Source organism: Podarcis vaucheri (genome assembly GCF_965113315.1).
Source record: "Podarcis vaucheri genome assembly, chromosome: 2".
Lineage (NCBI taxonomy): Eukaryota > Metazoa > Chordata > Lepidosauria > Squamata > Lacertidae > Podarcis > Podarcis vaucheri.
The window spans coordinates 74,159,837-74,172,190 of record NC_138760.1 but is presented as its reverse complement, the minus strand read 5'-3'; the positions used below and the strand labels follow the sequence as shown (position 1 = coordinate 74,172,190).

The 12,354-nt window shown below is 51.1% G+C and overlaps 1 protein-coding gene across 4 annotated transcripts in view; it reads right to left on the bottom strand.

Moving 5' to 3' along the window:
• Positions 1 to 224: 224 nt before the first annotated feature.
• Positions 225 to 12,354, bottom strand: part of PDLIM7 (PDZ and LIM domain 7) — a 42,271-nt gene continuing 30,141 nt past the window's right edge. For 2 of the 4 annotated variants that reach the window (XM_082213271.1, XM_082213272.1), the window contains exons 7-14: positions 11,460 to 11,614; positions 10,885 to 10,921; positions 5,896 to 5,954; positions 5,291 to 5,531; positions 4,371 to 4,551; positions 3,269 to 3,389; positions 1,940 to 2,055; positions 225 to 1,512 (exon numbers count right to left, since the gene is read on the bottom strand). In XM_082213271.1, coding sequence (XP_082069397.1) covers positions 1,426 to 1,512; positions 1,940 to 2,055; positions 3,269 to 3,389; positions 4,371 to 4,551; positions 5,291 to 5,531; positions 5,896 to 5,954; positions 10,885 to 10,921; positions 11,460 to 11,614 — 997 coding nt within the window. In that variant the 3' untranslated portion in view covers positions 225 to 1,425. The remainder of the gene's footprint in view (positions 1,513 to 1,939; positions 2,056 to 3,268; positions 3,390 to 4,370; positions 4,552 to 5,290; positions 5,532 to 5,895; positions 5,955 to 10,884; positions 10,922 to 11,459; positions 11,615 to 12,354) is intronic. The other 2 variants (XM_082213273.1, XM_082213274.1) reach the window with 2 other exon arrangements.

Below are 12,354 nucleotides of genomic sequence, written 5' to 3'. Positions count from 1 at the left end.
TCGCCTGCACAGTATTTCCATGAAACTATTCCCTTTTGCTTTTCCTCTCTGAGCATAAGAGGGAGGGCTCAGGTTGCTTCTTCCCAAGTAGGACTAATATTAGTTTCTAGAGTGTCTGTCACACCATATAACCCACCTGTATTTTTCACTGACTTTTCACCCGCTTCCAGTAGAACCACACTCTGCCCTTTTAAAGACAAAGAAATCAGCACAGCTCACATATGTGACAAAAGAATTAAAGACATATTTTATTAGGCATTCAAAGCACCACCAAGGTGGCAAAGAATTGAAAACTCCCAGCCGGACAGCACGGTTCTGGGAAACACACTTAGAGCAAATCAGAAATAATAACTCTTTGGTAGGGATGCTCTGGGGCCACATCCAGCCCAGGGCTGTGCGCTACAAGCAAACGCAGCGTTGTATGGCTGGGGAGTGAATCACACGTTCATCTCATGGTGCGAGGAGAAGCAGCTTTTGCTGGTGTGGAGAAGAGGGCTGGATCCTGTGACAACTCTGCTTGAGGTCTGTTGCAACTTTATAGCACAAGGCTCTACACACCTTGGAGGTAGTCTGTTTCCAGCTCTCGGAAAGGAGTGGCTAAGTCTTGGGAGGGGAAAGAAAACTCTTTCTTTTTCTTTTTTACTTTTGACTTGGCTCTTCCCAATTTCACTAGGGCCACATGTCTACGTGGAGGTGAGTTTCCATCACTGAAAGTGGAAATACATACTAACAGGCAGGACAGAGCCAGGCCTGGATCACAGAAATCATTTGCGATGCCTTCTCAAGGAAGGAAAGGCGGACAGGAGCCAGAGTTGGTAGTTACAACACAAAGGAGGCAAGAAGTCACGAGAACGAGCCCTACCCTGGCATTGGGAAAAGCTGTCACCCCAAGAGGGCGAGGCAGCAAGCGTTCACATACACCTGAGGCAGTTAACGGACCTCCTAGGTAAGATCAAGTGTCAACTCTGCCTGCTTTGCAACAGCCACTAACGTATGGGATCCTTCAGCTAGGAAGTAACATTTCTGGGGCTCCACCTCTTTGGCTGCAGCTGGCACAAAAGTGACAAGAGGCACGGGCAAATCCTTTGGACATATGGCGACACTATGGCTTCACAGCATGGAGAAGGGTGGTGGTGATTCTGCCCCTGTCACTCAGTGCTGGTGAAGAATGGAATTCTATTTCAAAAAGAGCAGCAGCCTACAGCTCAGACTCTAAATCCATGTACCTGAATCCTTGCAGAGTACTGAAGGGAAATCTGAGCACTGCAGCTCCACCATTGGGAATGATTGTCAAGTGAAGGGTTTGGGGTGGGGGCAGCTCTCAGGACAGGACAGGGCAAAATGTGGGGGAAAGAGGAATGCAGGGCTTGGGCGAGCAGCAGCTTGGGCAGTCAGATCTCCTCTTCCCCACCTGCTTCCTCCTCCTCACACATGCGAGAAAGCATGGCTCTTGCACAGGGGCTTATCCTTTTTAGAGTAGAATGTCTTTCCTTCCAAGTTGATCTGGCAGATCTGTGGGGGGAAGGAAGGGAGGAAGGACTCAGTGAGGCAAGCATCAGTTCCACGCTCACAGGCCCACCACCCACTTCAGCTCATCCACAGGGACAAAAGAGGAAGGGCAAAGCCAGAGGAATCACCCAATGCACCGCTGCCCAGCTTCACCCCCAACAGTCGTTGCCCTGCTAGACCTAAGGCATTGCCAGTCAGCAGGAGGCACCCGAGAGTGCTTGCCACGAAGGCAAGCAAGGACGAAAGGTTAAACCAGACAGCTCCACCCCCAGGGAAAGAGCCAAGCTCAGAAGCCTCATCGGACAAGCTTCATGCTAGCAAATTGATGCCCCTGCCTGCCAGTGATGTCCCTCTATCACGGAATGCTCCTGGAGCAAAGGCTGGAAAGGGTTAGTTAGACCAGTGGTGGGTGGTGGAAAGAGGTGCTCACCGCACAGACGAAGCAAGTGTCATGCCAGCTGAAGCCCAGCGCCTCCAGGAATCGATCGCCAGCGTCTATCTTGAAGTCACAGCCACGGCATTTGGTTCCAAACATCTTCTCATAGTCTTGAGGCAGGGAGAGAAGGGGAAGGAGAGATTAGGCCAAGGTGTTCAGAATCTGGAGGCCGAGCTAGGAAAAAGAGCGCCGCTGCTTACATGAGCCATTGCCACAGCACCACCCGTCCCACTCACCTGCCTGGCAAAGGGAGGCTGCTTGGATTGCAGCACCATGTTCAAAGAGCAGCTAGGATCAAAGGCACTTGCCTTAACACCAAGCCTGTCTGTATATCAACTGGCAAGGAGTCCTGTCCTCCCTGGCCCTACCTGGAGATGCCAGGAATTGAACCAGGGACCTTTCGCATTTAAAGCACGCACTCTACCACAGTGTCTGGATCACTGCCCCAGTGATCTCAGCTACCAGTCCCTTCCCCCTCTGATCCACAGTTCTCTGCTCCTGCTCTAGGTTCCCTTCTGTTTCTGTAGCTCTGCTTCTGTCCCACAATACTGTCCTCTCCCCAGTATTTGCTTTTCTCTGATCAGAGCCCTTCCTGAGCTAAGCAACAGATGCTCTGATGCTGCCCTGGAGCCTGTTGGGCTGGCTGGAAGACCAAAGACTCTGTGAAGAGATGGCAGACAACCGTCCCAGCCATGTCAAGCAAGGCTGCACATGCTGTTAAGAGCCCTGCACACCCCACCCGGCTTATGATGAAAGGCAGCTGTTCATTCATCTGGGAGAATTCCAGATTCTTTCACAGCATCAGATAATGTGGGGGTGGAGAGGGAAGCCACTCCATTTGTTAAGCCTTTCTCCCCCTAGAAACCTCCTCCCAATGGAATATTCCAAGAGAGGGCTGTGTTTATCAGGACTGGAATGAAAGGAAAAGAACAACACTTCCCAGCATGCTTTGCTGCATGCTTACGTGATGCAGGTACTACTCTACTGATCTCCATAGCAACCTGGCAGAATGGGCGCTGCCCGGCAACCATTACCAAGGGGCAGCCAGACCAGGGTCAGAGGAGGACGCCATTGCAAGTGTATTGTTGCCCAAGCTCTCCCTGCCACTGAAGGTCAGTACTAGGAACTGTTTCTGTGGTGTATCCCCCCACCCCTTCCAAGGAAGGCTGCTTTGGTGCTGGCTGCTCCCACTTCAGGGGGAGCTTGGGAAATCCCATATGCTTCCAATTTTATAAATCCAGAATGTTAATTAAAGGCTACCTAAAAGACTTCTAAGAAAGACCCCACTACTTTGTGGGCACCACAGCCAAGTATTAGCCATACCTCTCTCACAGTAGGGCTGCCCTTCTTCCATGTAGAAGGCACGATTGCGAATGGGCGTTTTGCAGGCAGCACAGATAAAGCAATGTACATGCCAGGTCATCTTGAGGGCATGCATAATTTCCTAAAGAAACACAAGAACGCGAGTCACTCCACTGTAGGGCTGCCCTTTGCCAACAATGCAGGGTATTTAGACAGCACACTACACATGGGCAATACTGAACTTTCCGCATGCCAGCCATACATTATTTCAACCATCCCAACAACCTGGCAGGGAAGGCCAGGATTTAGCCTCCACAGATTTGGGGAGGGTGAAGAAGGCCGGAATACAGAGCAGGTTGCTCTAGCCTGCCAAGTGAGTTCATGACTAATATGAGATTTGAAACAGAGTTCCGGCTCGTGCTCATTGCTGTGCTATGTTTGCTCTCTGGAGCAGGCCAGAGTCTGGGAGTCCCCAGCCTCAAATATAGTAGCAAGACAAGTCTATCAGGTTTGTACTATATGGCAAGAGCAGGCGTGGGGAACTTTTTGGGCTCAGTTGTCCGGATCCTTACCTGTCCACACCTCCAAGGGTCAGCTGTGACAGGTGAGTAGGACAACACACCTGTCAAAGTCCCTTGAGCAGCATTCCAAAGCACCTAACAGCTAGCTGGTTGTCTGCCACTTGGGAGTCGCAGTTCAGGGCTGGTAAAACTGCTTTGTGCAGAGACCAGACCCACACATGGGGGGCCCACAAGCATGGTTGGGGAGAAATGGCCTCACAGGCCAGCCAGAGGTCCCCCACCCCTGCTTTAAAGCATCAGCCCTTGAGTTAACATAAGGAACTAGAGAGGATCACCCCTGAGTGGAAAGGGCTAGCAGCAATGGCTGGCTCCTTCTAAGCAAGGGAAATCTCAACATCAGGGATGTGGGACCTGCGACTCTCTAGAGGTTGCCTGACTCCAACTCCCATCAACCTCAGCCAACACAGCCAATGGTGAAGGATGATGGGAGTCGGAGTTCAGAACCACTTGGAGTGCACAGATTCTTCCCCACCCCTTCCTGACTCTCAGCATGCTTGAGAGTAGGCCTGCTTCCCCTAAGGCTGCGCTCCAACCAAACTCACCCCTGTGATCTTCTTCTTGCACTTGGCACAGTTGGGGGCATAGCGTATGTCGTAGCACTTGGGGCAGAAGATGGAGCCCTTCTCCTCAAAAAACCCGCCCTCGTCCAGCACCTTCCTGCACTGCGAGCAAGTGAACTCCTCAGGGTGGTAGTAGCGTCCCAGGGCCACCAGGTAGCGCCCTCTGGTGGAAAAACAAAAAGAGGAAGGGTTAGATTTGAGGTGGGTGATGAACCTGGCCTCTTGCCTATTGGGGGAAAGGACAGGCGACCAGGGTCTTTCCCCTTCCATTGCCAGAAGACAATTCTACCTGTTGTTATGAAGCATGAGTCTACAGTACTATGGAAGGGAACACTTCCAAGGGCTGGTTTACACAGTGGTGTAGCATGGAGGACGGTTGCCCGGGGTGCAAAATTTCAGCACCCAGTGCTGCCTCAATACAACTTCGCACATCTGTCGCTGCACTCTGTTGAAAAGAGATTTTCCATGCAAACCAGGAAGGGACCTCTCCAGACAACGGAACAACTCTTCTTTTCTTATTCTGTGGCTGCAAACTCCTGGGTGATGTGGATGCCATTAGGCAGTTGAATGTGCGTGTGTCCTCCATCCATTTCCCTTCCTCCACACAGCCCTGGGCACTGACAATTCACACTATGCCACTGGGTCCGCACATTATGATTGCAGCATGCCAACATCAAGCAAGGGGCTCGCATTTGTGAACAAGCCACTGCAAGTATAGGCACCGAACTTCCAGGCCACCTCTGCACACAATATCCATTGGTGGAATCGGTGCACCCATCCAGAAGCCAGTATTCCAGGCTGCAACAGACTAAGTGAGGTGCAGGTGTACGTGTGTGCAAACCACTTCCAAGAATGGGGGGGGGGGGGAGAAAACGATCACTCCACACTGCTGCAACTCTCACCTGATTATCTTGTTGCACTGGTAGCAGATGGGTGTTTTGTCGGCACTCTCAGGGGCTTGCTGTGCTGCCTGCACAATGGAGTTGCGGTTCTGCATCGGTGTTGGCGTAGCCGGCTGGCTGTGCTTGCTCAGGACCGTGCTGGTTTTATCTGGGGCATACCGCTCAGCAAAGGAAGGATCCACAGCCCAGGGTGGGCGGCTGGCCGGGCCAGAGACAGGTGCAGGCTTCGGAGCAGCAGAGCCTGGAACAGTCACACACAAGGCAATGACACTTTTATCTCTAAACAGCAACCCACTTAAGATCTGAAGCTTGCATGACATATGCATTGGCACTGTATCTAGGGTCTGAGCAGTTCACTGGGAATAATCTCTGCCATTGGACTTGGGTGGACAGACCCTCCTTCCCAAAGGAAGGCCACTGGCCACTGCTCATTTTCAGGCACACATGCATTCAAAAATTTAAAGCTAACACAGCTTCACAGCAAGAAGCTACAACAGGTTTTGCTGTAGACACTGTGGAAGATACCAGGTGCCAGTAGGCAAAGCTTTCCCCAGCAAGCATCCCTGCCCAGAGGTTTCATCGCATGCACAGCGCTCCCAGCTTACCATATCCAGGCTCCCCTTTCAAGGCTGGCGCAGAAGACAGATCCGGTATGGAGACCTGGCTACAGAATAACCAATTAGTTCCAGGCAACCTGGGCCCATTACCCGCCCACTCCAGCAGAGGCTGCTACCATGGCCCAGGTACAGCAAGTCAATGTAGTGGGGATAGCTGTTTTTAATATTTTCACAGACCTCAAGGGGCTCACTGGAAGAATGAAGTTGGGGGACACACAAGAGCATCACTGGAGCAGATTGTGTGCAGTCAAAATATGCCCATACCCACAGTGTAGCAGTGACCCCTATTGGCTGGTGGTTTTGCTGCCCAGAGTGAGCAGCATTAAGAAGAAACAGGTCCTATTATGCTAAGCCCAGGCTACAAAGCCTGTTGCCGAGGATGCGAGGACAAGCCAACACAAAAGACATTCTCCTCGTTTATGTGCAGAGGGAGCATTCATCTTCCCTTCTCTAAAGGAGGAGTTCAAACAAGACCTGGAGGAGGAGGAGGACATGCATCATCCTGCCCTCTCAAGCACAATGACCACCACCTGCATGGATGGAGGATAAAGAACAAAGACTCCTGGGCCTGGTTTGCTCTCCTAAAAAAAAAAGTAGGACACCAGAGCAAGTTCTGCACAGGAGCACCAAAAGCATTCCTGTTAACTGTACAGTATAGCCAGGTCAGAGGCAGATGGAAAACGGAAGGCAGGATTTATTTAAGGAAGTGTTCCTTTCCTTGTGCACAGCAAGTGCCTGCTTTCCTGGCATACCTGGGGCAGTTCCTATGATCCCAAACTGGGCAGTGGTGTGAGACAAGCACTGTGATAATATCAGCATGAAGGAGCAGCACAGCCTTCAAAGCCTCCCAGCCCCAGGCTGCAGGGCAGCTCTGCATAAGAGGAACAGGCCTTAGCTCAGGGGTACAATATCTGCTTTGCAGGCAGCAAGGTGCCAGGCTCAGTTGACCAGCATCTACAGGCAAGGGGCAGAAAAGATTCCCTGTCTGAAACTCCTGGAGAGTTGCTGCCAGTCAGCGTAGATAACACTGAGCTCAATAGACCAAGAGTTTGACCTCATTATAAGGCAGCTGAGATAGCTCAGTCAGTACAGCATGAGACTCTTAAGCTTGGGGTCATGGGTTGGAGCCCCACGTTGGGCAGCAGAATCTCAGGGTCGTGGACATTGGGGAAAATATCCCTGCATTGCAAAGGGTTGGACGAGGTGAGCCTTGTGGTCCCTTCCACCTCTACAGTTCTATGATCAGCTTCCTATGGCGGGACAGGTGATGCCGCAGAAAAAGGACATGAGGCGTTATCAACCACGAAATGCACTTGTGGCCAGGGAGTAAGAGTGACAGCAATTCGCCTGTTTTGTAATCAGACACACAGCTCAGCACTGGTAGCTGGCATCTGCAGAAACCTGAGGGGCTGTGTGCTCATCTCTTGGCATAAGATTCACACAAGACAGCAAACTAGAAAGACATGCTGTTCTCTCTCACACATACACCAAATTCCACCACCTGCTCCAATGGGAGTCCAGAGTTTTGAGCTGTCAGAGGCCTGCCCCAACTTTGCTGGAAAGCACGGAAAGGCCAAGGTGCCCCAATCAACTCCTTAGCCATCTTGTGCTGCCTGCTAAATCACTTCCTTAAAGCTTCAGGTAGAAGCTTTTCCGCATGTTTAACCCCAACCCTACCTTCTTGCGGTAAACATGTTGCTTCCCATTCTTTCCTCTGAAGGTTACCATGAAGGTCCTCTTCTCTACAAGAGGCCTTTTAAATATTTCAAAGGATTTATGTGGTGTGTCGGGGGGTGCGGTGTAGACAACGTCATATTAGGGGCATGAAGCACACCCACAGACAGGTCGCCTCACATAGGGCTCCAACAAATGACACCTCAACTTGGTCCCAGGGAGAGAGCCTATTGCTCCAAGGCCATCTAGCTCAGGGCAACAGGACCATGCTACTTGCCCCACACGTTCAACGCTTTTCACTTGGGAGAGAGCCCTATGGCTTCAAGATGAACCATCAGAAGAAGTGTGGGCCTTCAGAATAACTTCCAAGGTCACATGGCCCAAGAATGAGATCTATGGCAGGGAAAGAGTGTGGAGATCTGAGGGGGAACCTGGTGACGTGGCAGGAACAGCAGCCCAGCTGTGTAGGCAGTCATTTGAGGAGACTCAAACACTCCTAGCCCAGAGCAAGAAACTACAGTCTGTTCAGGAGTAGAAGCCTATGTACAAGGAAGGAGGCGGGGAGGAGAATGGGAGATGTGTGGGGTTTGGGGAGCTGCAAATAAAGGAGAAGGGCGTCTTGAGCTGTTCCAAGTACAAGCTTGAAAATGGAAGAGAAATAAAGCCTGCCCTTGTTGAACCCCTTCCTTCCCCCTCCTGAGGTCCCCTTGGGCAACCAGTTGGGAGGCTGGAAGAAGAGACCAAGCAGGGGCCCAGGGTACACATATTCTCCCACACCACCTCCTTCCTGTACATAGGAAGCAGCTCTCTTGTCGGGAAAGGGTAGACTAGGCGCTCTCTTCTCATCATGCTCATTTCCTAAGTGTCTGACACAAGGGTAGCAGGGAGAATATTCTAACCTGAGATTCTCCACCTGCAATGAGAAAGGATACAGCTCATCAAGAGCTGAACTATGTGATTATCCAAGACAGGAGCAAACGGATTCTGCACACAAGGCTGGTTGCAGACTAAAGGAGTGTGTGTGTGTATTCATTAATTCCATTGTGCATGTTACATCTCATCCAACCTATCCAAGGGCTTTTCCTAAGGTGCAATCAACAGAAGAAGAAAAAGAGTATAGTAAATTACTATAACAGCTGTTTCAGTGCATCATGCAGGCAGAGGTGGTGAGATCCTGGCAGTCTTCTGTCTCACCACCCTGGTCCTTGCCTGCTATCCTGTGATGTGGGCCTGGGATGAAGAAGTTCACAATCCCCCATATTTATCCCAAGGAATTAAAAGTATTGCGAAAAAGGAGAGAGAGCTCAGTGCTGGCCTGCCAGTCAGGCTCCTGCTCCCAGAGGAAAACCAGGGCACAAAAGCACCCCAAAGTCATTGGTGGGCAAAGGCATTGCATCTTTGCTCAGTTTCCCAAACAACCTTACAGAGGACAGCTGGGTTTATGCTCAGCTGGAAAACAAGTCGTCCCTCTAAGAAAGAACACAGCCTACCTACTAAAGGTGTGAAGAGATTAAAAAGGAAAGGAAAGAAAGACAGGAGCCAGTTACGAGAATAGGAGGATTTATTTTACTACAAAATGAAAGGTAGTAAAGCCAGCCTCCAACTAGATTGCAAACTCCTGCCTGGGCATCGGCTCCAGGCAGCTCAGGGGGTGGATATAGCAGCTGAATTAGTGTCATGCCTGCAGTCAAAACAATGATTACACACTCTTTCTAGAGTAAGGGGCACACAGCATTTCCTCCACCGAGCAACAGGACATGCCTGCTGTGGAAGCAGGTTACCTGAAGAGCCAGAAGTCCCATCCCCTAGGGTTTTTTCCCCAAGCCCAACACAAGCAGCCATAATAAGTGTTGTCCAAATCAGAGAGCCTTTGGAAAAACTGAGGTATAATGGAGTTAATCAAGTGCAAGGAGGACAAGTCTATTACAGCGTTATGGGTGGGCAAGTTCTGCAAGCCTTCACGACCTTACCAGGCATCTAGAAGAGGAATGCTTGCCATTTCCTCAAAGTGGTAGCCACAACCAGCCACTCATAGAACAATGATGGGGAAAGGACCAGGGGCTAAGGGCATGTGCATTCACCGTTCAGTGGCAAAATAAAATAAAATGGAGAGGCCTGTTAGGAGAAGAAGTTTTATGGGTTGAGAAACAGCACTCAACAGTGGACAAAGGAGGGAAGGGGAAGATCAGCCACTACCAAGAACAGGTTTTTTTTAAAAAAAAAAAAAAATCCCATGCAGGGTTGAAAAGGAGCCCTTCCAGATATGAATGTCAGGAAATGACTTCCCTCTCTCTGAAATGCTCGGCCAGGAAGAAGAGTATTGGCAGCTCATTCAAGGCGGCAGGTCCCAAAGGAAAGAGGTCTCAGTGCAATGCCATATTGCATTGGGTAGAACCTTCCCCCTGCCTCCTTGGTTCAGTATGAAGGCCAGAAAGGAGCATACAGAGGTCTCCACAGCCAATGTCTCTTCAGTCAGGGAAGAGAAAACACAGTTCAGAAACAGCTTCCTGGTAGTACCAGAGCATCTTGCTTAGAGTTGGGAGAGTCAAGCCTCCTGCTCAAAAACATGAACCCTCTTCCATCCCCTCCACAGCTGGAGGTGTGACATGAAGCTCAAAAAGAAGCAGCCACCAATGCGGAAGACTCCTGGAACCTGACTCCAGGTTCCGCCCTGCTCAAGTCGTTCCCCAACACAGTTCAGTTGCTACGTTTCCAGGAGTTGCTGTGGATTTCTAGTGGGGGTGGGGTGGGGGGGAGGGGGGTTGTTTTGGTTTTTAAAAGTTTTGTTCAACCAGTTAGAAGGAGACAGACAGAAACACGCCCTTCCCATTCACATCGGCATGCAATAGAGAAGAGCGGAGTCGAGAAGAGAAAGGCTGGCCCATCGCAGGCAGCCTAGGAGAGCACGTTCAGAGAGGTAGCCGATCGCTGGTGGTGCCAGTCGCGCAGGCGAGTGTAACGGGGGCTCTGAAGCTCCGAGACAAACTTTTCTCTGGGAGGGGAGAGAGAAAGAGAAAGAGACACAAGGAAGAGATGGGAGGAGAAAGCAGAGACCGAGAAGGAGAAAACCAGAAGAGCATACCAGGCATGCAAGGTCAAGGGAACCAGAGCAAGGTGGGAAGAAGGCTTTCATCCCCTCCGCCCCAGACAGATGGGAATGAGACAGTGGCCCTGGGCATCCGCCAAAGCTTAGGAGCGAGTCTGGACTCTGCACTTTCATTTCCAGCCCCTGGCACTTTGGGAGTGGGGAGAAGTCAGGTAGAAACCCACAGACTCCTGGCCCTATCAAAGGGACCTTCTTACCTGGCTTTCCTAACATGCTCATCATCCGGGTCTTGCACTGGCAGCGGGAAAAGGAGAAAGAGAATATCATGGTCTGAGCCAGTCAAGCTGTTTTAGTTTTCTGAGAAGAGATGTGGATTTTTTTTTGTTTTGGGAGGGGGGTGGGGTGGGCAGGAAGAGACTAGGCACAAAATAAGAACATTCCCTGGAGGATACAGGGCCTGGGCATCAACAATAATGAGAAGGAAGCAGAATGAGGTGCCTGCAGAGCTCTTTGCAGAGCAGAGATCGACTGAATGAGGTCAGCAGAGCATCACAAGTTGGAGAAAGAGAGAGAGAGGATCCTCCTGGGATTTGCTGTAGGACAATCTGCCAGCAGAGCCCTCCCAAACTGGCCCAGGTCCAGAATCGCTTGCGGAAGGTGGCCAGAGCTGTCCCAGAACAAGCTCAGGTGCCTCTGCAACCTTTGCCTTGTCGCCGGTGGCACCAAATGCCTCGTGACTCCCTGCCACTTCCCAGGCTGGAGCCAGCCAGCCAGCCAGCTCTCAACACCACCCCCAACCTGGAGTGGCTCCCCCTGGGAGGGAGGCACTTACTGAATTCCGTGCCTGTCAGATGGGCCAGGATACGGAAAGAACGGGACTGGGTTGTGCCCGTCCGCGGTCGCCAGTCCTCTGTGTCCTCAATGAGCCTCTTTTTGCTGGAGTCATTGGGGAGGAAGGCCGGCAGGCTTGCCAGCCGCAGAGAATGCCTACGAATAGACAAGGGCACTCAGCCAGGGCTGCACTGAGATGAGCATCTGCCAGGCATGCATGACACACACAAACACAAGAAACTGCATCAAGCGGCCGGGGGGGGGGGAGAGATAAACCACCATGAGGCACAAATCAGGACATGGCCATAGTTTCATAATTCTGAAGATCGCAAGTAACCTGCCCTGCAGACACACTGAACGGATCCTGAAGCCCCTTCTGTTCCCTCTCCCCCATCTAGGCCAATTAATTATCCAGGCCTGAGGTAGCTCTGCCGGTAGAGCATGAGACTCTTAATCTCAAGGTTGTGGGTTCGAGCCCCACATTGGGCATAAGATTCCAGCATCTCGGGGCGACGGACTAGATGACCCTCGTGGTCCCTTACAACTCTACAATTCTATGATTTCAATTGTCTGGATAGTTAAAACCACACACGAGACAGTATTTGGATGAGGACGGTGTATGCATGCTGCAAAAAGCCTGTGCATTTATGAGCAGCACCAAGTCCACAATAAACGGCTGCATGGAAGTGCTCCCTTCCAGAAGGGGCCTTGACTCTGTGTGATCCTTAAACCGGAAGCCTCCCACGTCAGGCTGCAGCAAGGCCCCCAGTTCCTCAGCACTGCTCTGGTGAAAATCTCAAAGGAGATTTTTCAGTGATGAAAAATTTGAATCCTTGTTGAGGAAAGCCCTGTTACTGCTTCTAGCGCTACTCCAACTTCACCAAAGGGATATTCAC